Consider the following 27,679-nt stretch of genomic DNA (forward strand, 5'->3'; position numbering starts at 1 on the left):
GATAATGTAAAACGATATATATGACTCTTCATAAGAACATTTTTTAGAGCTCCATGAATGAAAAAAAATATGCATAAATGTATAAAACATCTAAAGTAGAAAACTTGTCATAAAATTAAATCACGAGACAAATCGCTAGTTATATTGATAAAAATATAAAATTGCATAAAAGTTTTACGATTAAAAGTACAAGACAAATAAAAATAACAATCGTAAACCAAGTCTTTTCTTATAATCGAAGAGCTGAAAAATAAATTATTATTATTATTATAAAATTGCATAAAAATCCACTATCTACTGATGCTTACACATCAGAATAATTGCAAAAATAAACAATATATTACATATTTATACAGGGTGGTTGGTAACTGGTGGTACAAGCGGAAAGGGGTTGATTCTAGGCGAAAAAAGAAGTCGAAAATATACAATAACAATTTTTCGTTCGAGGCTTTGTTTCCGAGAAAATCGACTTTGAATTTTCGCTCGGTACGCGTGCACTTTATCGCGTCTCGTTATAACGGATCTCACTGTAGATCGTTGTCTCGATGGAAAAAGTAAAAAAAAATTTTTTATTCTATATTTTCGACTTCGTACCACCACTTACCAACCACCCTGTATATTTAATTAAATATTTAAGTGAACGTACAGTGGACTGTCGCAGGACACGATAAATAAATCTAACATATTGACATGCTATTTTCGACAGTACAGTGTAAATTAAGCTGATAGTATTACGAGTAAAAATAAATAATCGTTGAACGTGTAGCGTTTAATTTAACAAAGTACGAAATTAAAGTTAAGTATCTCAATGAAATTTAACAATAGTAACAGCCGAGTGAATTTTCTTTTTATATAATTTTCTGAAGATTATTTATGAATTTTATTTATGAATTTGTACTATTTACCTGTTAATTAGTAGTTTTGATTTATAGAAGTAAAAGTGCTCTCGGACAATCGATAAATTTGTCATTTAATCAATAATCGTTGTATTTCAGGGTTCTCGATGAAAATAGTCAATTTGTCAATAGATATTGACGATACATATTGATCCTCTTAGTGAAGAACCTTGAAAATACATATTGGTAGTCTGAGGATACGTTAAAACGTGTCAGAAATAGAGAGCAGAAAAGAGAATTGTAATCGTAATAGGTAGAAACATTCTTCTTCTCTTATTTTTTTTTCCGTGTTTTCCTAAAGAGGTAAGCGAACACTGAGTCATTTATCGGAAGTATAGTACCATACAAAAGGCTGCTTTCATATGCTAATGAGAAGGAAGACCAATATGTTTTCATATCTTACATTGAAATTAACGCAAATTAGAATGATGGATCGCGTAGAATTCATTACAGAACGTTACCACCGACATTGTCTATTCTTCCTACTCTTAATCACTTTATTCGCTACAAATTCCACGTAATTACATTCGAACACGTCACCATTCTGAATAAATATTATTTTGATCAAGTATTACTTTAATCATGTTAATCCCAATATCTTTCAAAATTCCCATATTTATTATTCTCGCGCAGCTTTTACGATATTGAAAGTTCAAATAGACAAAGAGAACGATGTACGTAAACTCATTGTATCCCTTAGGTTGCTTTTATTTTCAACTCATTTTATCGCAAATCTGCTAATTTATCTCGCGTTGTAAATGCCTTGCAATATAAAAAAATCAAATAAAGTAGAATTCGTTGAAATTTCCCAATAAATGTACCGCATAACAGCCCTGTATAATAATACATTTACAATAATAAATCAATGAAAAGTTAACCAGTAATAAATATAGACACTGAGAAATATCAACGAATCTAAAACTATTTGCACAATTCGTGCTTCTATCGGCCATTGTATAATCATAGATATGTAATATTTGTAACTCGTGTATAAGCATTTTTTGCAGTTGTAATGTAAAGACTATTCGTTAAATTAATTCTAAACTCTCTGAGAATAGAAGCAAGGTAAAATCGCGTGATCACCGACCCATGGTTCCCACCCACGTTCCGTTTCGTTTTCACTCGCAAAAGTGTAACGACTAATTGTAGGTGTGACAGAACTTTTTGATCGCGTATCTGACTATCTCACGTTCCACATTCGTGTTAGAGACACATAATATCTAGCTGTTTAGGCACGACAAGTGTCTCTGATAATGTATATTGTTCGTAATTATTCAAAAGATAGCGATTTTCAGTATACAGCATGGTAAGCTTATCGTTAATAACAATATTTGCCCAAACCGTACGATACGTATTTGGTATTGTAGTACATATGTATGTCTATTGATAAGAGAACGAATATTTTATTCGAAGAAATAGCCACGAAACTGGAGTTTAATCTCAAGGAAAAAAAAAAAGACACGTTTGCAGAAACATTGTATAATTTCGTTTGAACGTCTAGGTTTAATTAATAACGCATTCACCATCGCAATATATCGAAATAAAGAGGAATATATATGCTCGTAAATGTGTATCAATATTTGCTATTAATATCGAATTTATTGTAATTTTAGCGTTAATATCAACAACGAAATTTAACGTAAATCTAACTTGGTCATTTACATCCTGAACTACGTACGTCATTTTTATCTTTCTCGTTGCTTTCTTTCTTCGAAATATTCCAAAACTTTTCGACTAGCACGTGTGCTACATATAAATAGTTTTTGCAAGAAAAAAAGGTTTAAATAGTATTTATAAAAATAGTTTTCACAAGAAAAGTATATGGAAAGAATAAGAAAGTATTATTTCTAAGAATCATCAAGGTATATTTGGTTCACGACAACGTCTTAATGAAAATGGATGCTTTAAATCGCACAAAGGGCTATGCCATAGGAAAACGTGTACGTTACAGTCGTATTGCAAGCTGTGCGATTAACAAGACACAATTTATATCAGACATTAGACGATCGATCGCGTTTCACTTTGTTAAACGACCTGACAATGTAGACCCAGTGTAAAGATTCTCCGTGTTTTATATACGGCACGTATAGAGTTCTGCAGTCACTTTTCTGCTCGATATACAATGGAATAAAGCGACGAGTCGAATATACCGTAGAATCTACGAAGAAATCGCTTGTAACGAAAAAAACCTGTTTAGAATCGCTTCTGACTCGCTGTATATATCGCGGTGATGCGACTTTTATAAATATCGAGGCTCGATGATGCTCACAGTTACCAGCCTTTTGATCGACTCAAATTGTTCGAAAAATCAATAGTATTGTTCGAGCAGTACGATAAAATGTACAATTTTTAGATAAGTTAAAAATATCATTTTTAGTATTTCAATTGCGACATAAGGAACTGTATTCTTTCGTAAGTATGAAAGAAACTGCGATTAATAAGAAAGAAACGAAAGACAGAATCTCAATCACGAAAGAGAAAGCAAACGTAAAACGTTCTGTTATTTCATCCCCAATACACCCTTCCTTCCAATCTTCAACCACTTTCTATCCATTATATCGTATGTTGATATATCCCCTAACTCCAAATAAAAGCAGCAGTAGTACATTAACCTAACGAACAGATAATCGTCCGAGGAACGATTACGTAAACTCTGAGATTCCACAGAAACGATCTCGCAGGGCTTCGTTAAATTCAATCCGTCTTCCATCTGAATAAAAGCAAACTTTTAAACTCTTCCGTTCTAAACTCTGCCTTTACCGATCTATTACACATACACGAGCGTAGAATACTCTTTACAAAACCTCTAAACAAAAATTCTAATACGTTGCTCTAACAGGCATAGAATTATCTAAAGTACGATTACGTAAATTGTAAAATCTTCTCTGTGAATTACTTTGTAAGTGTTCGACCGATTTAATCTCAGTAATCCCAAAGAAACTTCGAGATTGAAACTTGAGAAATTTCCATTGCTTTTGATCTATTATTATACAAACACTCTTTGTATCCCTTAATTCAAATGAGATTCCTTGGGGGAGATAGCTGAAGATCGTTGTTCTACGATTTCGATTTGTTTCTACACGGGGAATCACCTCTTTTCCTATTACAGCACGATTTCCAAGTCACCGTGTATACAATCGTCTAAAACACGATTACGTAAATTCGAGAACTCGCTCCCCTTTAAAACGTCCCCTTTAACACAACCATCGTCCTTTTCTTTCGTCTTCTTTCCTCCTATAATTAGATATAATAGCATTTGAAATAAAGAAAAAATACGTATTAATACGTTGACTGCCACGGTGGCCATCGGTGGCCCACGTTACTAAATTCTTTGGAATAATTAAGATAAGACCAACCAATCGTCAGCAACGTGAATTACTCGAATAACATTATCAGAAAGAAGTGAACGATACAGTATTTTGGAAAAATCAAATATTATCAAATCAAATGTATCGATGGCTTATTGCACAAAGATCGTACGTCCGCTTTTTGTGAAATTTGAATTTTTGTACGTGACAAATGATTCTTCGCTGTTTCATTGCGTCGTATAAAAATCACATCTATCTCGCAAATTTCTCAAAAATAATCTTTATATTTATTCTACTTATATGTATATATATACATATACATAGAGATTTTCAAGAGCCACGATCCTCAACCGTAATATGACCTTTGTCATTTTACGTTCCTAAGAGGGATCAATGGACAATTTGCCGACCAATTTCACATTGCAGAACGTACTTATTTAATTATAAAATACCATCGAATTTGTAAAACCGTTTTTTCTCGAAAACGCTAAAATCAAACGTACATCATTTGCAGGGCAAACCATCGACATTCGAATCTGTCGCCGCTGCCAGCACAGAGTATACGAAATTCGTACGACAGTCAACGAATTGTTGATAACGAAATAACAAAGAGAGTAATCGGAATGAAATAAACTAAAATCGTTCACTGCGACGAAACGACCGTACACGTCTAACCAGAAAAGACGAGGATCGAGATCAAGTGGCGTGACAGGTGTGGACGATTGCCTTAACCGGTGTACGGGGTAATATCACGATATCACACAGAGATAACGATTGGTCTCGAATGCAGTCGAGGCACGATTGTCCGACAAGGGGCGCCGGTTAATTGGCCAATCGATGGTGATTTTATCTCGTTCCCTTTTCCGATCAAACTGGCACAGTAGGATCGCTAAACACGTACTGGAAACGTATACGAAATGGTTTGAGGGTCGATGGAGCCCGCGCAGGCCAGGATGCTTCACATGCGCACCGACCTCTCTTTCTTCTTTCGTAACGAGAAAGTAAATAAAAGAACCTACGCGATTCCGCCGACGGAACGATAGCAAATTTTCTCTAGAAATATTACGAAGAAATTCGATATTGATTATGTTGATTTTTCAGGGACAAAGCCAGGCATTGGATCAGTCGAGATAATTAATCCTTCAGTTAAGTTAATTAAGTATTTATTCCGTTGATTTCGGCAGGCCACGATATTATCATGGTTTTTTTTTTTTTTGTATTGCAGTTCAAAATTCCTCTCGCCATGGATTTACTTCTATTTTTATTTTATTTATTTATCTGTAACTCGGAGTAAAAAATGTACGAATTAATGAAACATTGCAAGAAGATTGCTGGCTTCTTGTTTCTTATATTGTATCACTGTTATATTAATTAGATTTTTCGATGAACTTATACACGGTGTAAATTTCGTCCGTGGTTTTGCAGAGAAAAATCTGACTTCGAATAAATTATGAAGATCACACTCGATTGGTTAACAGTTAAGGTAGATGCATATTAGGACAAATTAGAGTTCTGATGAATCCAATACGTCGATGTGATCAAATATGTTTATAGATTTTTATGAGTGCTAGGCATTGCAGTTTTCGGATGTTTCATTCGTCAGAACGCTAGTTCGTCCAAATACGCGTCTGCTATAACCATAGTCCGATGTCAATTTTCGTGATGTGCGACGAGGTATTTCACGAAACGGCGTCGTTCAGATGCTTACGATATTTTATACGATATTGTGGTACCATAAAGGCTCTAAGACAAGAATACGATAAGTCACATTTGCTATTTTTTATGGAGGAACAGTTTTAAAATTCAGGACGATACTTCGTGGATAAATAAAAATGTTACAATTCCTCGGGTCCCAGATGTGCGAAGCAAACATATTAAAGCGGATGATAGAACGATAAAAAGTAAAATTTAAATATGTAGGTTTTTTTCAACGAAGACTGAAGACTGAGCGACTGACATATGCGAGAAATTAAGCAGAAACATTGTATCGTTATACGAGAGGGATATTAAATCGCGAAGATTAGTGGAATTATTGAAATATTGGAAAATATATATAAGGTATCAAGAGAATATAAGAATATTGAAGTATTGATACAAGTACATCGTTCTTTATTATAAGAAATTAAATTGTCCAGATTGAACAAATATTTTTTTATGCGATACTGCAAGACTTCAAAAACTTGTATCGAATAATGAGGACAGATCAGCGATATTATCAATATTATATTATAATAGAGAATCGAAAATAATGCCCGTTCAATTGGAGAAAAATAAAAGAAAGATAGTGTCCTTTTCTTAAAACATTTATCGACCGAAATATTCATTCTCATTGATATTCTATTTTAAATTTCGACGAAAAATCAAATAACTGGTCAATGACCTCTGATACGCAAATTTAATGAAACGCTCTTCACCAAGCGAGATCAGATAGAAAATTCTTCCGGACGATAAACACAGTAACTTTGACTAAATTACACATTCGTTGAATTTATTTGTGTAATGGACTTTTGTAATGTATCTATTATACTAATAGCTTGTTTATTATTACTCTACATTATTCTATTTCTTCTTAATTTAACAGTAACTTAGTTTATTTACATTTTTAAATAATATTGCATTTGTGCAACCTTTACATGTTATCTATCGCTTGTAATGAAGTAATAAAAATACTATGTATAAATATATAATAAAAATGTCGTACAATATTTGTTTCATTTTAATTACTATTTCGTCGATACCGAGGAGGATAAATATATTTTACAAAAATAAGTTACAGTCACGGTTTATATAAATTATAGCGAATGTTGTTAAAGTTTATAGGAAAGGAGTTATAGATATAGAGGTTCTCTTAACTTTCTCGTTCCACAATTGGAGTTCCAATTAATAATAAAAACATACGTTTCGTGTATAGCAGGTTCTGCTTTGTAACGAGGCAAAATCGATTGGTTTTATTGTAGAACCGATAAATTAGTCTTCTGTATAACTATAGTAAACTCGTTTATTTATACAATTGGTATCTTTTAAATAGAACTTCGCGAGAAAATTCAATGAGAAAGCAATGACCAGCATTATAAAAGGTAAATCTATATATAAGAAATTCTTTTATTTCCTTACTTGTAAAATTTTCAATGAAAAACTCAACTAAACTAAACAGTAAATTCCATCATTCATAGAAAAATCCAACGAGAATTTACTAACTTTGTAAACATTTAAGTAAAAAAAAAAATCCTTTCTTTTTATAATTTGAAAATTCCCAATAAAATTTCAACAAATTATGTTCATTACTCTTTTCTTAATAACAGGCTGCTACATTTTTCTAATGGAAAAAGTTATATCACCTGATACGTTGAAAAATATACACACGTAATTACGTAACTATAATTTATTTTTCATTGCGTAACTGCAGTTAAATTTCTTGCCGTATTCTAGACTAATATCTGAAATTATTTCTTGAGACATTGAAGCAATAATTAGCCCTAAGAAGGTTGAGGAGAAAAAAGAAACGCGATAAAATATCTCAGCGAGCTGGATCCAAAATGAAATCGTAGAAAAAGCGCGTATCAGCTCGCGCAAGGAACAATTACACGCGGAAAAAAGCAACGAACCTTTCACCGGTCTCTGTTTACCGAAACAAATTCGTTACGTTGGCTGCACTGGTTCACAAAACTATCTAAACACACGTAGAAATTTTGTATCAGTATATTATGCGTGTTAAATAAAATACTCGCATTGCAATCAGGCGGGACTATCACCATTGGTAATATTTGGAACTAATCTGAAAATATATAAAAATTATGAAATATTTAATACTGGTATACTTATACATATATTTCGCAAATACTACAAAACTATTTAAACAGTTTATCCATTATGTTAACAAACCTCGATATTCAGTGAACTATCTGTAACACTTATTATATGTTTAAGATCGCTATTCATGCTGTATGGACATTTTTTTGTGAGATATATGTACATTTTCAGACTGGTTTCAAATTTTACCAATACAATCATGGCGGTCGTGTCTCATTACAGCGATAATTGAATTTTTTAATGTTTTATATAATACATACAGTATACAGAATGGCCCAAATTTATGGTAACTTATGATGCAAATGGGATCAGGGATATTCTATGGCTCAAAATAAGACGAAAATAAAAAATAACAATATTGTGTTGGAGGTCTCGTTTTTGAGAAAATCAACTTTGACAATTTGTGCGGTATACGTGAATTTTACCAATTCTCAGTTGGACATGAATGGATAATTTACAAGATGTTATTCAAAATGTGAAAATAAGTCGAAAATAAAGAATAAGAAATTCTATCGTTTAAGGTCTCGTTTTGGAGAAAATAAAATTTGAATATGTTAGTCAAAAACTAGCCCGCTACACGCGTACCAAACAAATTCTCAAACTTAATTTTCTCAAAAACAAAGCCTCCGACACAATTCTTCTTATTTTGTCTTATTTTGAGCCATGAAATCTTCCTGACTCTATTTGTACTATGAATTACGAATCACCCTGTATAAGTTTTCTATCGTAAGTTTTCAAATACTTTCATGAACCACTGTATTCTGGAGTGTTCGATCTGCGCTCGATGCATTACATCGGATCTTCATGCTCCTTACAATATGTTTTCCTAATTGTTCCGTAACGATGAATGACGGATCGCTTTACCGTTACGGTTACACAACGTATACGCGGTTGTATACGTGGAAAGCAATCGTCCAAATGCATGTGCAAACAAAGCGACCGGGAAACGCGCGGGGGGAGGAAGAAAGCACACTCGTTGCACACCATGGAATGCGATGATTTGAAAAAAAAAGAATTCTTTCGCACGGTTTCAGCAATCAAATTCCAATGAGAATGCACTGGTATGGATAAAATGTGATGAAGCTTAATGAAAAAAGTTTCCTCAAAATAAAGGCAGAAACAATCTGAAAAACTTAGATTCACTTTAAATTTGGTAAACGTCAGTCTGTGATAAAATTTTTTAAATCAACTCTATTATCGTTAGATTGGGCAATTAAAAGAAAATTATTTTACCTTACAATGATTTGCATATGTTTATGCAAATTTTTATAAATACAATTAAAGGAATAAAACCTAAACAAAGATTTGTTTTATTCTCTAAATGTTATGATGAATACTTTAGTTTGGTATTCATGTACAATATGTGCATTCTGTCCAATTTTATACATTTAAAATTGCCATAAATGCATGAACAGCTGCAGTCTAGTCACACGTATTTTTGCTTTCCACATGATTGCAGAGGTTTATTGAGTAGTTCCCATTAAGTGACTACAAAAGGTATTTACACATAGCCCTATTTTCCAACGAAGCATTTATCGATCAGGTTCTTCATTCCATTTCCTGTCGAATATATAAAGTTTACAAATATGTAAAGTTCCTTCCAATTAGATCATTTATAATTAGTCCATTCACTGGAAATTTGAAAATACAAGAATATATAGAATGCACATAATATATGAAAATGTATGAAATATTCAATGTGAAATACTTATTCTAATATTCAATAGTTAAAACATACATTTATTTAAGTTACATTTTCTTAATTAAATTCATAGAAGTATAAAAATATAAATATGTGATCTAATACTTGTTTGATAACAAACAAGTTTATATGTAAATTGAAATTATGTTAATGAAATAATAGTTATTAGTATTTTATATTAAATATTCATCTAAAGTCTAAAGGATAAATTCACCTACCACATGAAATTTTAAGAACAGAGTTAACTTATACAATATTTAATGGATATTTATGTGAATTTATAGTTTTGTGAACACAATTAACAAAATGGAACATAAGTAGAAACTCATATTATTCTTCAAATATTTTACTCTGGATATATAATAATAAATTCTATATGACATGTAAATAACATGTAAATGCATAACATATAAATTTTATATAATTTTGCACATTTAGCACATCCACAGTATAACAATGTTTAATTACAATCTTATTAAAAAATAACGACTGTGCATTATTTTGTTACTTCAATCCTAATATAGTCTAAAAAAACAACCTCCAACATCCATTTATTATTTAAAAGCGTCCTTATATCTTTAAATCAATTATTAATCACATCATCTCAACGTAGTTCTATAGTAATTTATTTTAGGAAAAATGAAAATATAAAATACGAAATGTACTCTCATTGACTTGAAACTCATTTCAAACCAGAAGAAATAAATATTTCCAACGTGACATCATTAAACGTTACTCCACATACAGTTTATTCACATCGTGCCGCTTTTCACGCAGACGAAACGTAAATCGATAATAAAGTGGCGAGAATCAGATAACAGGAATGTAAATAACGATGAATCGGTAACAGGTGCCTAACAATACGACTACGAGAGAGGAAAACTGTCAGAGTGGCACTTGTCCATATTAACAAACTGTCAGGCGAAACGAAATCGACGACGACCATCTGTTTCTGATATCCGTTAAAATTATCGTAAAGCACATACCTTACGTGTGATTAATATTCCATATGCTTCTTATGAAACAAATCACGCACTAAGAAAATTATGTTTCGTGTCAGCAAAAACGTATATAATGCTACTCTGAAGCTGAGGAACACATACGCGGCTGTCACCACTTAAAATTGTCATCACGATAGATTCGTTCGTTTACACTGCTGCCAACGTTTCAAATGTTACAATCTGGCAATGGTAAACGTTGCGTATCCGTCTTGATACACCACGAACGTAGGCGGGAATCTGTTTAATATTTCTGCCGCGAATTTCAAACATCATAAAATTCTAAAATTTAGTTCATATGATTATAATTTTATCTAACATCATGTTATATGTTATGTATAATACGCTCGCTTTTAATTGAAAATGTTGTTCGTAATTGTTGATTATCAATCAATATTTTTATAATCTTTTGTTTATTTGTGATAAAACCTTTAAATAAATCCAATAATTTAAATAAATCCAAGTTTAGAAGTTAAAGAAAATTATTTATCTGAAGTTTAAAGATAGAAAATTGATCAATAATGAAGATTTTTGTTTAAACCAAAAGAACACGCAATAACTACGCATAGAGAATTCGTGATCGAAATGTAGCAAAAATATAAAAGTTATTTCAAACTTCAATTCCTTGTGTAAATATAATAAAAATTGAATAAATCTATGTTGTTCATTTGTTAACAAACTATATAATTATTGTTAATAACAATTGTTAACAAAATATATAATTTATCATATTACATATTGGTTGGATACCAATATGTGAGTCAGTTAAAAAGCAATATAAACGTATACGTACGCTCATCTTTGTTAAAATAAATCAAACGATATCAAATGTTTTGCATCGAATATCATCAAATTACATCCTCTACACCGAATCATCCTTAATTGTGACAACGTCTGTACGTTTCTTATCCCTTCGAACCAGTGACCTGTATAAAACGTAATCAAAAATTTAGAATTAATGTATAAAATTGAACTAATTGTATTAAAATGAAACAATAATTAAACTCAAATTCTGTCTTAAAAGCTTATAATACAAGCTATTAGCTTCTATTATTAAAACTAACACTTAGAATAAGTTTAAGAAACTATAGAATTTCGATATAACAATACTTAATAAAATATTAAATAAGGACGTATTACATATTATTATTAAACAAGCCTGAAAATAGCTGATAAAAGATAATAGAATACTAAGAGAAGCATACGTAGTTGAAATTACCCACTTCAGAGAACATCACATCTTGACACCACGCTTTTCGACGGTACAGTGATGCTCCGCGCCAAAACTTTACTCAGTTGATTCCTGATTGGCTGAAGCGGAATGGCTTCTCTTTCATTCAAAGCTGTGTAGAAAATTGAAATATTGTATGTCGGGAATTTTGTTTGGGTCAATGAACTATTGGGTTGGCAATTAAGTGATTGCGGATTTTGTCATTAGGTGGTATACCAACCCAATATAACAGTTTCAAAACAGATAAATATAAGGAGTTTTTGAAGTTTGCGATCTTTATCTTCCTTACGTCGATAATATTAATCGAATTCAGTTCAACGCTAATCTTTCTTTATCATCAATGGACAATTAAGTGTAATGAATGTAATGTTCCTCTCTTAATAAATAAAATAATACAAGTAATTAAGATCATAAATCAATTAAATTAATATTTTAGGATAGCCTTATATTATAAACTACAGCAAATTTGTGCCAATATATAAAATTTATACTCCGCGCCTCGTTATGTAGAAAAAATAAATTTTATTTTACGAATACAACAAGTGAATTACCTTAAGAAAAATAAAAAAAACAATTATTTAAACAATTATTTAGGTAAACATTTAAAAAATGTACGCTAACAAATTTTTAGTGTAATATATTACAAATTTAAGTATAAGTTCCGTATAGGGGTAAGTATTTCGCAAGGAGGGTATGAAATTTTTACGTCTCTTTACACGGACCAAATAAAATCAGATGTCGACATTCTTGTTAACAGCTTAAATGAATTTATGTATAGTGTTGAGTGGCTCATGAACGGCCTCTTGTGTAGAATTTTACTCGAATTTAAATAAAGGTATCCTCATGAAATGCAATTTTTATTCCTCCGATGCAGATGATAACCAGTTGCGATCGGAATTATGCTTTTATATAATTAAGAAGCTTATTAAATTGTTAGCGAGATTATGACCGAATATGAACTGTTTTCTATAATCTGTAATGAAGTAATATTTTCTGAAGTATTGTAGAAATACAAAGTATGCTTTGTTTGCAATTATAGGGTGCTCTGTTTTATTATTTTTTAGTTTTATAAAAAACTATAACCTTAATTCAAACCAGTACTATACTGAATCGATAACATCACATGTGATACGAAAATGGTAAGGTGATCAGTCACCCTAAAATGTGTAACATGAACTGATTACATGTCACGTCTATTCTATAACTCGTCTGTAACTATATTACTAGTTTATTGAACGGTCGGTATTTCAGAATATGTTATACAAAGTCTCTTAAGATGCCGGGTCTATTCTGTATCTCATCTATGGTTTTACATTTGTAAATAAAAATATTTGTTACTGATTGTTATGGATACACATATTTTATGCAATTTAAGACCATAAAACATGTATTGACATCGTTACTGAAAAGAAAAAAAAATAATTGTTTAGAAATGTCGTTAAGAAAGTTTATGCACCCAAGGAATATATATAAGAAAATACCAGACTTCAAAAAACTTGTTTTGCTGTATCCAGAATTCCGTGATATTGCAATTGTTGTAAGCTACATATTTGAGCAATTGTTTACTATTATTATATATATCATCTCGTACATAAATATAATATATATTATCTATTTAATGAATTATATTATTATATTATAGAATTTAACCGGCAAGATAAAGATTGACTTTAAAAGAGAAGGTACTCTGCGAGTACTCACAGAGGTATTATTAAAACATGATTTTAATCTGCAAGTAAAAATACCTCCAAATAAATTAGTACCAACTCTGCCATTACGCTTAAATTACATTTTATGGATTGAAGATTTAATGAAACATGCTTCTTTCAATGAAATGAAGGAAGTAATTGGCATAGATATTGGTATATTGGAAATCAAGTTAAGAATAAAATTTTGTATTAGAAAATTTCAGTGATAATAATCATTTTTTTATAGGTACTGGGGCAGTGTGTATTTATCCTCTATTATTTGCAAAAATGTATGGAAATCAAATGATCGCTACAGAAGTTGACAAAACAAGTATACAGACAGCTATTGAACATGTTAAAAATAATAATTTGGAAGACATAATAAAAGGCAAATTAATGACACATTATTTATCTTATAAAATATACACAAGTTTATATTTTTTACTTTAGAATATTCTTTTGCAGTATATAAAGTGGATGAAAGAACAATATTGAAAGAAATTATAAAGGAGGATAATGTCTATCACTTTACAATGTGTAATCCACCCTTTTTTGAAATAGAAGGATCATCAGAGAAAATTATAAAGCAATTACCACCAAGAAATGCTCCCACTGGAAACGAAGTTGAACTTACAGTTCAAGGTGGTGAAAGAGCATTTATAATACAAATGATTGAAGAAAGTATGGAAATTAAAGAAAAGGCAAAAATTTACACCACTATGTTTGGTAGAAGAAGTAATTTATTATTCTTATTAAAATTTCTAAAGAAAAAAGGCATAGAAAACTCAACATGGACAGAGTTTTGTCAAGGTCACACAAAAAGGTGAATATATTTTTACAAACATTTTTTATTTTAAATTTTTTATTTTGTTATTTTGTTATTTTTTAACAGATGGGGATTGGCTTGGTCATTTTTACCTAAAGATGTTATTAATTTGACAAATGCGCCTGTCATTCGAAAAAGTGGAGATTATATTGCAAAATTACTGAAAGAACAACGTCCGATGGAGATACAATTCCCAATGCGACATAAATTTGCTTCTTTTGACGACCTTGTTAATTTTTTGGAAGAAGCAATGGAAGAGTTACATGTAAGATTATATTTATATTTTCATCATGTTGTATTTATAATATTTTAGTTTTTGACATATTTTTTATTTTCATATAGATACAAATCAAAGAATTAAATTTGCCAATTGGTAACTTTAATGGTTGGTCGTGTCAACTAATTGCGGACAATGATACATGGTCGCATGCACGTAGAAAACGTCGATTAGCTCGAAGGTTAATGAATCAATCTGTGAACCATGACACAGGACAAACATCTGTAATAAATGATATTACAGAAAACGATACAGAAAAATTAATAAAGAATAACTCGGGAGATATCGTGAGAAAGAACGAACCTTTGTTAATATGTAACTTTTTTGCTGAAGTGATAGAACATGAAGAACCTGAAAATGATGAAGTAAAAATATCTATGATCTTTGAAAAAGGAATTGGTGGCAAGGTTGCTTTAGAAACGTTTCGACAATATTTAATAAACAAATTAGATGTTAGAGAATATTTTCAGAAGCAGCATGAAAGACCGAATAAAAGGAAGAGAAAACGATTAGAAACAAGTAAAATCGAAATAAATTCGGAACAAGTCGAAAACTTGCACAAGAATGATACGGAATCTGTTTAAGATGTCAATTTATGTTCTATACAAAATGATTTATTTCATACGCAAATTTTATGAAATTATATAACAGGTAACATATGTATGAAGTATTTAACTTTATTCATAATGAATAATCCTTATTAACTAGCATTCTTTATCGTACATTTTGGCTAACAAGTGCAGTATAATTCCATATTAATTCATATTATAAAGTATACAAACTCGTTCAACAGAAACTATTAGAAATTTTTCATTTATTCGCCTTTCGCTATTATTATCGATGTTACTATTATAAACATAACAAACTCAAAACAAAATTTTTTGTTTCATTTAAAACAAATGTCAACAAATTATAGGTATTACTTCTCAACTTAATTTTTATGGCAATATGACAAAATTTTAACATAGCATATTTCTAACATTCGTTTTAGCGAATGCTATTTGATAAAGATATATGCTCGGTAACAGATAATTCTCAGTGTTTATAACTCTAGAACTAACTGCAGTATTTCTAATTGTAATTAGGAAATTGACGCTACTTCTATAATATGTTGATTAATGAGTCGTTTTTTGATAACTGTTATTAATGATCATGAAATATAACAGCACACTTGTCATTATACCATGCTTTTCCTGCCACCACCATATTTTTTAAAAACATTTTTCCTTCCCATATAACAGGAAATTTGTTTAGATTCAAAATTATTTTCAGATTTAAATCCTCATGTAAGATGATAAAAATAACAATAAAACAACGATGATAAAAAGATGAAAGGAAGCTTTTCATGTGATGCATACAGTATAAAAACAATTAACAAAACTAAACGAATTTGTCTTGTTGAATACGATACAGATACCGTTCCTCGTTGATTTTCATGTGATATCAGTTTTACCTATAGCATTTATATTGAACTCAACACGATTCACCTCAAATTAATAGTATCTAAAGATAAAAGAACAATTATATGACTTCATTATGTATTGAGTTCAATGATGACAACTAAAGTGGGAAAGTGACAGCAATGCCTAAATGGAACAAAATAATGATTTCAAATATGTAGTAATAAAATAACCTATCGAAAGTGTAGGAAAAAACAATTGACTTATATTCTACGATAATAAAGTCCATTATTTGTTTTACAAATAATTATCGTAGCATTTTAATTTTACTGGTACAATGCATTTCCTTCGAGTTTCAGTAGCAATTGTGCAATACGCTGGAACAAATATTAGTTTACTATTTCGTCAATCGATAGAAGAGTAACGTATGCAATATCCATAACTTTTATCGTTATGATATAGAATTAATTGAGCCTTTTGAAAAACGCGACAATATTAGGTGACACAGATATTTATTTATATTTTTATCAAATCATACTCTCTTTTTATCTGTCCAATAATTTGTGAAATTCACATACATCAAATTACGAATAGATTTGGATAAGCAAGTGCTAAGGCAATAAATTTTTTCATTTAGAATTATTTACATACGTGAAGAATCAATTTTTTTCGTGTATGTATTATATGCAGTTATAAGTCAGTCAAATAAATTCTGTAGCCTGGCGTATTGTAGTTGAGCATCGCGAGCCATTAGGAAATCTAACTCTTTCGAAATGTTTCACCTATGCTGTTGATCGCCACACTATAAAAGTTCGATTCCGATAGCACTTTATAAACGTATATACGATACATCAAATAACGATCCTTATCTCGAGCAAACACTTCCCATTTTCATTTTATCCCAATCAGTTATACATGCCGTACTCGCGTTACTCTTAAAAAAAGATCGGACGCGGGCAGGGAAAGACTAGGATTCAGAAAAAACTACTAAGTATCATCATTAGCGGTTTAAAGCGAGCTCAGCTTTCTGCTACTATTGGCTCTAACACTGTTTTGTTTTCCTCCAACTTGTTCAGTTCTTTCTGTGCTTCCGCTTTCTTTTCTATTTTCTTATTCTCTTTCTCGTCCTTTTTATTCTCTTTATCTTCTTTTTTGCTTTCTTTTTCGTTCTTTTTATTCTCTTTCTCCTCTTTCTTATTATTGTCTTTTTCTTCTTTCTTATTCTCCTTCTCGTTTTTCTTGTTTCCATTTTGAAGCGCCTTTATCTCCCTGTCAGGTGTTTGTTCTTTCTGTCGTTTCTCTATTTCCGCTTTAAAATTCTCAATATCCTGTTGGCTGATTTGAACAAATAGAATACCATTGATTACATTCAACATATCAAGTACGGATCCCATACTGGGCGGTTGCACCTGAATCGGTGGTAGGCTTACACCGGATTTCCCGGTATAAATTTCGTTCATCTTTTTCTGTAGAACTACGGCCTGTTGCGTTAAATGTCTCAAACAGTCGCTACTCTCTTTGGTTTTTTCATGATCCTCGCCTAACTGTTGCTTATAAATAGCGTAGGTTTCCTTCTCGTTATTTAAAGCCGCTCGAAAATCACCCATACAAGATTGAGTTCTTGCGACAAGATGATAAGAAACAGCAACTTTCAAAGATCGTGGCCCGTGATATCGAAGGTTTAGAGCCAAAGCATGCTCCAAAAATCGGAGCGACAATTCATATTCTCCGACAGCATGAAGAATCAATGAAATATTGCTCTAAACAAACAATTAACGTTGGTCAAGGTTAAAGGTATTAAAGCTTTAGAATTTTTAGTATTCGCATAGATACTCACGTCAAGAAGTGCTACTTCTGGGTGGTCTTCGCCACAAACTAGTAAGGCTAAATAACGTGCTCTATATAATAACCTAAGTGACACAGAGACTTGGCCATTGGCAAAAGAATATAGGGCTAGACGGATCTGTTGACAAATAGAAAAATAATATTAGAATAATTGCAATTATTACATATATTTAATCATTAATTAAGTGCGTTTACTTTATACCTACATATTCAATAATAGTATATGGATGATCTATACCGTTGACTCTTTCTGACATAAGGACTGCCTTTTGTTGAGTGGCAAGAGCTTCTCCATGCTCACCCATTATGTAATTCAATCGCGCAAGCATTCTAAGACACTGTGCAATTTCGGGATGCATTGCACCATATACATTATTCAATAAATTGAGTGCCTCGCTAATCAGTTCATATCCATCTTTCAAATAACCTTGTTGAATTTTGCTTTGTCCAGTTGTATAGAAATTATATGCATCACTAGCCTAAATGAAGTAATAGAATAATTTCTAATAACTTATTATGAAAATTTCTATATGACTTATTTTTTGTATCCTAAATGCATTACTTACTCTAGGATTGATATGCTTCACAACAGGGAATATATTAAGTATATCTTCTTCGAAGAACGTGGCTCTGTTCTTATTCTCGAAGTTATATTCACGTAACAAAATTTGAATACCAGTCTTTATACAGAAATTACGAAGCAATGAAATTTTCTGAAGGTGAAAATGTTCTATCGTGGCATCCAACGATTCCGGACATGGTGCTTCCCAATCATAATAACTCTTCAAATCTGCTTTAATTTGTTGCCAAAGAGATTTAGGCGTTAAGGAAGCCCATTCCACTTCAGACTGTTGTGGACCGTTATTTCTACCTTTTCTTTTATTGCGTCGTTTGGCAGTTTTACTTTGAAGCTGAAACCGAAAATTATATAAACTTTTATGTAGAAAATTATTTCGACTATTGATATTATTTAATCGATAAATAAATGTTGCCATACCTCTTCTAGATTTTGTTGTGGATGAATGATTTGTGCAGAAGAGAATAAGCAATTTAAGAAATGACTAATAGCTGCAGAAAGACTCATCAATTCTGTACCCTAAAAAAAGTATTAGGTTCTTACGTTTATAAAATTTAAAATAACCACTTTAATTTCAATTTTAATAAATATACCTGCATATAAAATGTAAAAATGTGTTTCGCCGAGCGTAAAATAAGTTCCGAAACAGCAATACGTTTCAGATATTGCAGTTGTGGAACAGTAGATAACATGTCTGCTAATTTACCAAGGTATCGTACGTTGATGCCTTTACCATGTAAAGCTTCTACCAATATGCTGCCATCCATTGCAGCAGCTGTATGATCTAAGCATTCTCGTATCTGTAATAAAAAAATTGAACTAAATATATATTTTTTGTATACAAAATTGTATCGATGCATTAAATATAAAAGTATTCTATATCAAAACATACAAAAGTGGGTATTTGTACGGTAAGTAAAAAGTCGGCCGCATCTTGCACCAATTGTCTTTGTTTTTTTAAAGCAGGCCCATCTGGATCTGGATGTTTAACACCCGGAGAAAATACGTCTGGGTTAAACCTGACATCGAATTCGGCTTCCCGTAGGCTACCAACTGCTGCTGCTGCACTGCGAACTACTTCTTTTGTACTTTCTTCCACTTAAAAAAAAAAGATTTAAATGAAGAATTGAAGTAAAACATTATAAATAAAAAAGAATAATTAAGTTACATACACTCTTGCTTCTCTCCACCAGTGATAGAGTCAGTTATACTTTCCACGATCTTTTTGGCTTCATCCGTTTCTATTAGAGTATGAGAAGAATCTTCTTTGTTACTATCCACTGCAACGACATTCAGTTCTTCCTTTTTATCTTCCTAAAATTAATACAATGCCAAATAATAACAATGTTTGAAACTAATATTTACTATAAAGTTTGAAAAATTTTGTTTACTTTAATAGTGGTTTCATTTTCCTTTTGTACTTTTCTTACAGATGTAAGTTGTTGTAGATGAAAAGCGACGTGTTTAATAAATTGCACGTATCTAGCTTCAACAAAGGAGTCGATCAATTCCTGACGAAGACAGGCTAATTTATGCTTGTGCTCAATTGGAAAACCTAAAGCTCTAGCTTCTTTACTCAGTTCAACGCCTTCCACTACAAAAATCAGAGTAAAAGTTTAACAATAATAATAGCAGTAATTAATTCTGAACTTTTCGTTAGTTATTATATAAACTTACATTTAAGAAAATTGACATCAGGAGGGAAAGTTCGTAATAAATCCAACACATAATGTCGAGAGTCATTTCCGATTATACCTTTGCATTCTACACTGCTGCAAAGTTCAACCTCCTCCCCAACATCATTGATAACTTTATGAGGAAGAATTTTTAATAGTTGACCAGTTTTGTTCAACTATAAAACATAATACACATGTGATATAAAGTTCTAGATAAATACTCTTCAGAAATTACAAAAAAGCATTATTGTAAACTAACCAATTCAAGATACTTTGGATGAGAGATGACCGTTTTCCCAAAATCTATAGAACCATAAACAACAGATTGCTCCTGCTCGCGTTCCAAGATTCCAGGGATGATTGACTGAGCGGTGACACGATATCCTCTATGCAGAGGAATACGAGTGATTACCACGAAAACTTAACATCCTTTCGATCGAGATGTAAGTTGCGATAGAATACTGAACAAGTATGTACAAATGATCCGCTACAAAATATCCACGTCGTACAAATAATGTGATGAAAGGAATGCGTGTGTCTAATTTCCTACAAACCTGTAATCGATTACAACGGTACCAAGCGTATAAGGGCCGGGTAGATCAATAGCAGCATATACTCTAAGACCTTGTAAATCGTTTTTAGGCGCGACGAAAGCAGCTGCATCGCCGCCAAGCTCTTTGTAATGATCCCTGACATCGAATCCAAGAGAGAAGAAAATATTGTTCCAAATAAACATTTGCATCTTTGCCTCCTCACCAGGGTTTATTGCCATTACGTTACCGTCTATCACGGCTACTGCACCTCGAGTAGCAGCAGTGACAAAATCACTGTGAACCTAAACACGTCATTCATGAAACTCAATTCGTATTACTGGAACAACGTATCAAAATGCAATTAATATGTCAAGTTTTAACATACTTTAAAGACAGCACGTTCTCTAAGTAGTCTTTCAGGCAAGTTCTTACGAGGTAACTCTCTCGTTGTTTGCAACTCCTCGTTCCAATCTCGAGTTTGACCGGGAATATGTTCTTCGTATCCCAACTTAGAAGAGAAAGCTGTATGCAAATAAATAAGATGAATGATTAAACATAGAATCGTGTGTACTCGTGATGCAACACAATTAACACCTTAACTAGCCAATTAATTTAAAGTCAGTAGAAGTAATAATAGTAAAACATATATCTTGTAATGAAAAAATCTAATTCAAGTATTGCACGTTATACGTATGTATGACTAATACAGCATTTAATATGAAAGAGTTTTATTAATTTGTATAAAACGAAACATACTATCTTCAGCGCGTATTGCATCGATTGTATGTTCAATTTGAGGCGCACACCAGGCATAAAGTTGATAAGGTGCGGCTACTCGTTCAAATGGATGTCTCTGCGTCCTTCGTCTTTGCATAGCAGTGAAACCACGTTTAAAAGCCGGACTGAGCTGGTTCAGTAGTTCAATTAAACTATGACACAAATGACTCGGAGTCGCTGGTTTCGGATTAAATACTTCCTTTGTCGATTGATTGAGGAAGAAACCTCTGACACATGCAGTCAAATAATATTGCTTGTCTTCTAACGTTACCACATGTAGATATAATAAATCACCGTGAAGCTTTCTGTGACCGGGTGGTGGATTCCACCCAGATGTTGTTAATACCTACAATAAATAAATTAATAAATTAAATATTTATATTAATAATAAATTAGACGAAGTAAATAATTTATTTATAGATATGTTATATCAGTTACTTTTAAACAAGGAGGGCATTTTTGTTCTTTGGCTTGAGGTTGTAGAGGTAGTAATGGCCTGTCTTTACAGCCAGGTATAATATAATCAGGTGGAGTACAATCAACCGAATCTGCTCTGCTCTTCTTCTTCTCAAGGATGTCGCCATTAGTAACCACATTTAAAAACGATAAACTACTACATTCGACGCCATTGTAAGCATCCGCAGGATCCACAGATTTTAATAAATCTCGCACGTGCCTGACATGTATACGAGCTTCTCGCATTGTATACGGTTCTTCCACAACTTTAATAATGGAACCTTCTTTTAGGCCTTCAATATTCTTCAGCTCAGCAAAGTTATCCAGTGTGTTACCATCGAATTGAAGGGAAAAACATGTGCGATGGCAGGTGTCCTCGCGATCCATGAGTAATTGATGGATTTCCTAAAAGATAATAAAATTTATTATCTAATCTTCTTTATTAACTTGTTTTTTATTAATTGTTGTCATAGGAAAAGAAATTCTTGAATGGATGATTAGTTACCTGAACCAACTCCATACTGGAAACTTGGATATCAAAGGGCTCAGCATTTGGACAGATGATCTTAACAGTGAATCCCATATCCTGAATGAGAAGGATTTCTTGCTCGCTTCCAGCATCCTTATCACTATCTTCTTTCTCGCTTTTGTCATTCTTCTTATTCTTGTCTTCTTCTTTCTCCTTCTCTTTTTCGTTCCCTTTCTCTTTCGTAGCTTCGACTTCGCCCTTTTCAACGACATTCTTCGCAGTCGTGCTCACATTTCCGGTTTCCTCTACAACTTCCTTTAGATCTAAACATACAATCCACGAATTAATAAATTTTTATTCAAACATTGGAGTTTATAAAAAAAGTATATCAAATGAAGCAAATGAACAATTTTTACTAATCGAGGATATATTAAACATTAAATATAAATCAAATATCAACAATAAATAAAATAGCAACAATTTTGCTTTTAGCTTATGTAACATATACCAGAGCTATGAGTATCTTACTGATTGATAGTTGATTAAATATGGGAACGTTTGCATCTTTTTTATTTATATATATTATCCCCGAAAGTTAATTTGCGATTTTATCGTAAATTTACAGTATTTGCTAAGTACTACTTTACTAAAGAAATATCTATAGAATTATATCAGACTTGTTATTTTACAGAATATTGTTCAGAATATTATTTTATTATTTTACAGAATTATGATTATTTATGCAATTATTTTATCGAACGATTTTCAAGAATCAGTGAAATTATAAAACAAGCAAAATAATAACTAACAATATGACAATAAAATAATTTATTTCAAATATTATATTATCAATTTCATAGTGGCTTCTCCGAATAATTCTCAAGAACCAAATATAATAAAACAAGTAAAAATAATAACAAACGTTTTACCTTGTTAATTTTGATAATATGTTAGATGAAACGTAAAATTTTCTTTTCTTTTAAAATGGATATTAACGATCTATGTTTCAGTGTAGACAACGGTGACAACGATACGAATAACCGAGTCCACGCGTTATTTCCATGGAAACAAGGCGCATTTTCGACTAGATACGACGGTGGATATCCGTGGGGCTGCCACTTGCATTCACCAATGTACTTATAAATAAACGGCAATGTAAATAGTCTGCACTCAAATGCCGTACTAATTTTATCGATACTATGTTTGCAATATACATCCATTTCTGGCATACGCCGATGTTAGGCAGTTATAATATTAATTACAATTTACAGAGAGTGTGGCTTGCTTATCAGTGACTACTGTAACCCTATGATGATGGCACGTCTAAAATACTCTAACATGTTTCAAATAATTTGGATCTGTGAAACCTTGATCTTTACTGGCCTTCGCTCTGTAATGATCTGCATATAATTCGGTAATAATTGAACGTGTGCATGAATAAGTTAAGAGAGTATGCAGAATGAAATTTTAATTGATAAAAAATTGAACTTTGATGTCTTTTTAGAATGATACTTTGATGATGATTAGAATACGGATTTATATGCATGTATGAGAAGTTTGAAGACTCAAAAATACAGAGAATACACGCATTGAAATGTGCTCTCATGCACATCGTTCTTTGAAAAGATGTAATTTTCCTCTATATTTTCTACAATTAATGTTTAAAATTTCATATACCTTGAGATATACTTCATATGCCTAGTAAAGCTACAATGTAAGAATTTTATGTGAAAGATAATGTAAAATGATATATATGACTCTTTATAAGGACATTTTTTAGAGCTTCATGAATGAAAAAAAATATGCATAAATGTATAAAACATCTAAAGTAGGAAACTTGTCATAAAATTAAATCACGAGACAAATCGCTAGTTATATTGATAAAAATATAAAATTGCATAAAAGTTTTACGATTAAAAGTACAAGACAAATAAAAATAACAATCGTAAACCAAGTATATATTTTAAATTCAATTTCCATCTTTTGGACTGTAATTTCAACGAAAGAAAAACGTTTGGTTTCATATTAAAACAATAATTTGAGAAAAGGCGATATATTAGAAATAGTAGCTATATAATATATAGAAATCATTATTAGATAAATGATATCTACTTAAGAGATTAAGTACATAAAAAAATTTTCCGCGTAGAGTAATGCACAGCCAATCCATACAGAAAAAACTATAATCTAATCAAACATTAAAATAGAATTTCAATTCAACTTTATCCATTTATCACACACAATACCTATTATGCACAGACAAATAAATATTTATTTCACTTCTGTTTGTTTTTTCTTTTCCTTCTCCATTCATTTATCTAATAATTTTTATACTATCAATATACTGATCTTATTTAAAAAAAATTATTACTAACATTTAATATCTATGTATATTATTACAATATATTGTAACATATACATATACAGGGTGGTTGGTAACTGGCGGTATAAGCGGAAAGGGGGTGATTCTGCGCGAAAAAAGAAGTCGAAAATATAGAATAAAAATTTACCACGTCTCGTTATAACGGATCTCGCTGTAGATCGTTGTCTCGATGGAAAAATTAAAAAAAAAATTTTTTTTTAATTTTTATTCTATATTTTCGACTTCTTTTTTCGCGCAGAATCACCCCCTTTCCGCTTATACCGCCAGTTACCAACCACCCTGTATATGTATATGTTACAATATATTGTAATAATATACATAGATATTAAATGTTAGTAATAATTTTTTTTAAATAAGATCAGTATATTGATAGTATAAAAATTATTAGATAAATGAATGGAGAAGGAAAAGAAAAAACAAACAGAAGTGAAATAAATATTTATTTGTCTGTGCATAATAGGTATTGTGTGTGATAAATGGATAAAGTTGAATTGAAATTCTATTTTAATGTTTGATTAGATTATAGTTTTTTCTGTATGGATTGGCTGTGCATTACTCTACGCGGAAAATTTTTTTATGTACTTAATCTCTTAAGTAGATATCATTTATCTAATAATGATTTCTATATATTATATAGCTACTATTTCTAATATATCGCCTTTTCTCAAATTATTGTTTTAATATGAAACCAAACGTTTTTCTTTCGTTGAAATTACAGTCCAAAAGATGGAAATTGAATTTAAAATATATATATGTTGATGCAATAAATGATTATAAATATCTTTTTAAATTCCACTTTCGTACATACAAATTTTGTTAAAAAGAGGAACAAAAATAAAAATGTTATAAATATTAAATTTTAAATAAATATTTCAGTACTCGGGTATTTTAAAATAAATAAACGTTGAATATTTATTACGAATTTAGAAATTATGTAACGTAATAACTGAATCAAAAAGATTTAATAAAAATGATATGTATAAGGCTAAAATTATGTTTGTTTTCAAGTACTTATATCCATTCATGCTGGTCTATTTGAAGCAGTTATCGATTTTTCATCGAGTTATCTTCAATCAAAATCTTATTAATCTTAGAGGGCGTTCATCTATGATTGTCAAGATCGAAAGAAAATCAAAAGCGAACAATCTTCGGAATATGTAGCTGCAGTATTTCTTTATGCATATAATGATTTCCTCTGACACGTTGAGTGGCACGAAGGTCATTAGTGACATACGATACCATGTACGTAAATTTTTTAGAATGATTAAAATAAGATAAATTTCGCTGAATAAAAGATTTATTTACATTTTTTATTTATTTTGATTTAGATAACATCAGAAAAAATGTGCAAATAGAATATAATACTTTGGAAAAATTAAGTGTTGTGGTATAGTTTATAAATAATAAACATATCTATATATAATAAAATTATATATTATAAAGAATACATAAATTCTCGTAGCAATCAACGTGTTAAACTATCTTTATCGATAATTTTGCAAGCAAATAATTTCAATGCTATATGGAAATTATACACATGATAACATTTATTTTTGCAACAAGGTTAACATGAAATTTCTATGAGGAATTGTACGAATCTTGTTCTACAACAATATTTAATAAATGAACTGTTTTATAGTTATAACGATATGTACAACACCATATTTTTATCAGATTTATTCTAACACATTTCTTATCGTGAAAATTAAATCGTTCGATTGCATCGTCTTATGAATGTATGTATTCATGTACTATCAAGTTACAGCAATTTATCTTAGACACCGATTGCTTTATCGCATTCTTATCATACATCTTACTGGTTTGTACGAAAACGATCCTCCTTTTTTGGATTTCACTATTACTAAGAAAGAAGATAAAAAATTTAGCCGTGAGAAAGACTCGGAGATAAAAAAATGAAAACGTGAAAAAGATAAGGCTTTCTCAAAACGATCTTGTATCTCTTATCTTGCTTAAGAGATTCTTCTAAAATTCTATCTTTTAGAAACTAAGAAAAATCAAGCAATAATAAAAAGTTGTGAAAGTAAAAGAATTCATATTATTTGATAGCAAAAAATAATTTAACCTATCATATAAAGTTATTACATACATTTAACTTATTATATAAAAACGAAATGATAGAAGCAGAAAACATATTCATACATCTTAATTTAATAGTTTTTAACGATAAAAAAATGAATATAATATCATGGAATTGTCTTTATATTCATTAATAAAGAAAAAGATTGATAATATCATTAATGAATAAGAAGATTCGAAAATCAATTTGAAATAAGATCGATCAAAGCAGAATAGCGATCTGTTGACAATAGACGAGTTACAATCGCAGCCATTTGAATCGATATGTAAACATCGAACTCGACAAGTACTAACCATTGACTTACACATACCAGAAGATATAATATTTTTCGTTTCGTTATTACAATCAGAAAAACTTGACAAGTTTCGAAACCATTTACGAAGCGATTATACATAAATAGGTTGATAAGAATCTCTACAAATCTTAAACTTTAATACATATTCAAAACAACTAGCTTCGACATAAGAAATACCATAGATAACGGAAACAATGAATCGTTTTACCAAACTTAACAAACAATCCCGTAACATAATCAATAATTCTATATTTTTCGTACATAAACGATAAAAGAGGCTTTGTCAAAAGATATTTCAATAACAGAATTTTTCATAAGATGTAAAAATTCTTACATAACCATTTTACGACATGTTTAAGAAAATACAAGTAATCGATAACCAGTTCATGTTCATGTAATTGTTAAATGTGTGTGTATATATATATATATATATA

At 30.9% G+C, this 27,679-nt stretch overlaps 3 protein-coding genes and 1 long non-coding RNA gene across 16 annotated transcripts in view; 2 read left to right on the top strand and 2 right to left on the bottom strand.

Moving 5' to 3' along the window:
• LOC100746244 (ecotropic viral integration site 5 ortholog) overlaps positions 1-11,640 on the bottom strand; it is a 29,636-nt gene extending 17,996 nt beyond the window's left edge. For 5 of the 11 annotated variants that reach the window (XR_002947608.2, XR_002947607.2, XM_024370912.2 and 2 more), the window contains exon 1: positions 4,708-5,115. The gene's annotated coding sequence lies outside the window, so the exon portion shown is untranslated. Of the gene's footprint in view, positions 1-3,988; positions 4,131-4,707; positions 5,116-10,702; positions 10,922-11,507 lie in introns of those variants that run through there. The other 6 variants (XM_033323641.1, XM_033323637.1, XM_024370921.2 and 3 more) reach the window with 6 other exon arrangements.
• A 1,563-nt stretch (positions 11,641-13,203) lies between these two features.
• Positions 13,204-16,443, top strand: LOC100746437 (U6 small nuclear RNA (adenine-(43)-N(6))-methyltransferase). Of its 2 annotated transcripts, XR_001102653.3 has the most exons (7): positions 13,204-13,482; positions 13,588-13,807; positions 13,881-14,021; positions 14,099-14,456; positions 14,526-14,724; positions 14,802-15,387; positions 16,009-16,443. XR_001102653.3 is itself a non-coding variant. In XM_012391288.3 (6 exons), exons 1-6 carry the CDS (start codon positions 13,309-13,311, stop codon positions 15,318-15,320), a joined length of 1,611 nt encoding a protein of 536 aa, XP_012246711.1. In that variant the 5' UTR covers positions 13,204-13,308; the 3' UTR covers positions 15,321-15,916. The 2 variants fall into 2 exon arrangements, 1 of the variants encoding a protein (XP_012246711.1); XM_012391288.3 differs by lacking the exon at positions 16,009-16,443 and having other exon boundaries at positions 14,802-15,916.
• Positions 15,877-27,679, bottom strand: part of LOC100746559 (clustered mitochondria protein homolog) — a 14,401-nt gene continuing 2,598 nt past the window's right edge. The window contains 16 exon segments of the mRNA XM_024370864.2: positions 15,877-17,896; positions 17,974-18,099; positions 18,188-18,460; positions 18,548-18,958; positions 18,961-19,077; positions 19,152-19,358; positions 19,451-19,656; positions 19,731-19,872; positions 19,950-20,152; positions 20,236-20,410; positions 20,494-20,620; positions 20,789-21,069; positions 21,153-21,289; positions 21,524-21,890; positions 21,983-22,405; positions 22,506-22,792. Of these exon segments, the coding sequence (XP_024226632.1) occupies positions 17,156-17,896; positions 17,974-18,099; positions 18,188-18,460; positions 18,548-18,958; positions 18,961-19,077; positions 19,152-19,358; positions 19,451-19,656; positions 19,731-19,872; positions 19,950-20,152; positions 20,236-20,410; positions 20,494-20,620; positions 20,789-21,069; positions 21,153-21,289; positions 21,524-21,890; positions 21,983-22,405; positions 22,506-22,792 (4,223 nt within the window). The 3' untranslated portion in view covers positions 15,877-17,155.
• Positions 23,364-26,472, top strand: LOC117152356. 2 transcript variants are annotated; one of them, XR_004462707.1, is made up of 3 exons: positions 23,364-23,919; positions 25,947-26,094; positions 26,181-26,472. It is a non-coding gene; the product is annotated as an uncharacterized LOC117152356 (long non-coding RNA). The 2 variants fall into 2 exon arrangements; XR_004462708.1 differs by having other exon boundaries at positions 23,364-23,883.

The sequence above is a fragment of the Bombus impatiens genome, unplaced genomic scaffold, assembly GCF_000188095.3.
Source record: "Bombus impatiens unplaced genomic scaffold, BIMP_2.2 scf_0049, whole genome shotgun sequence".
NCBI classification, from domain to species: domain Eukaryota; kingdom Metazoa; phylum Arthropoda; class Insecta; order Hymenoptera; family Apidae; genus Bombus; species Bombus impatiens.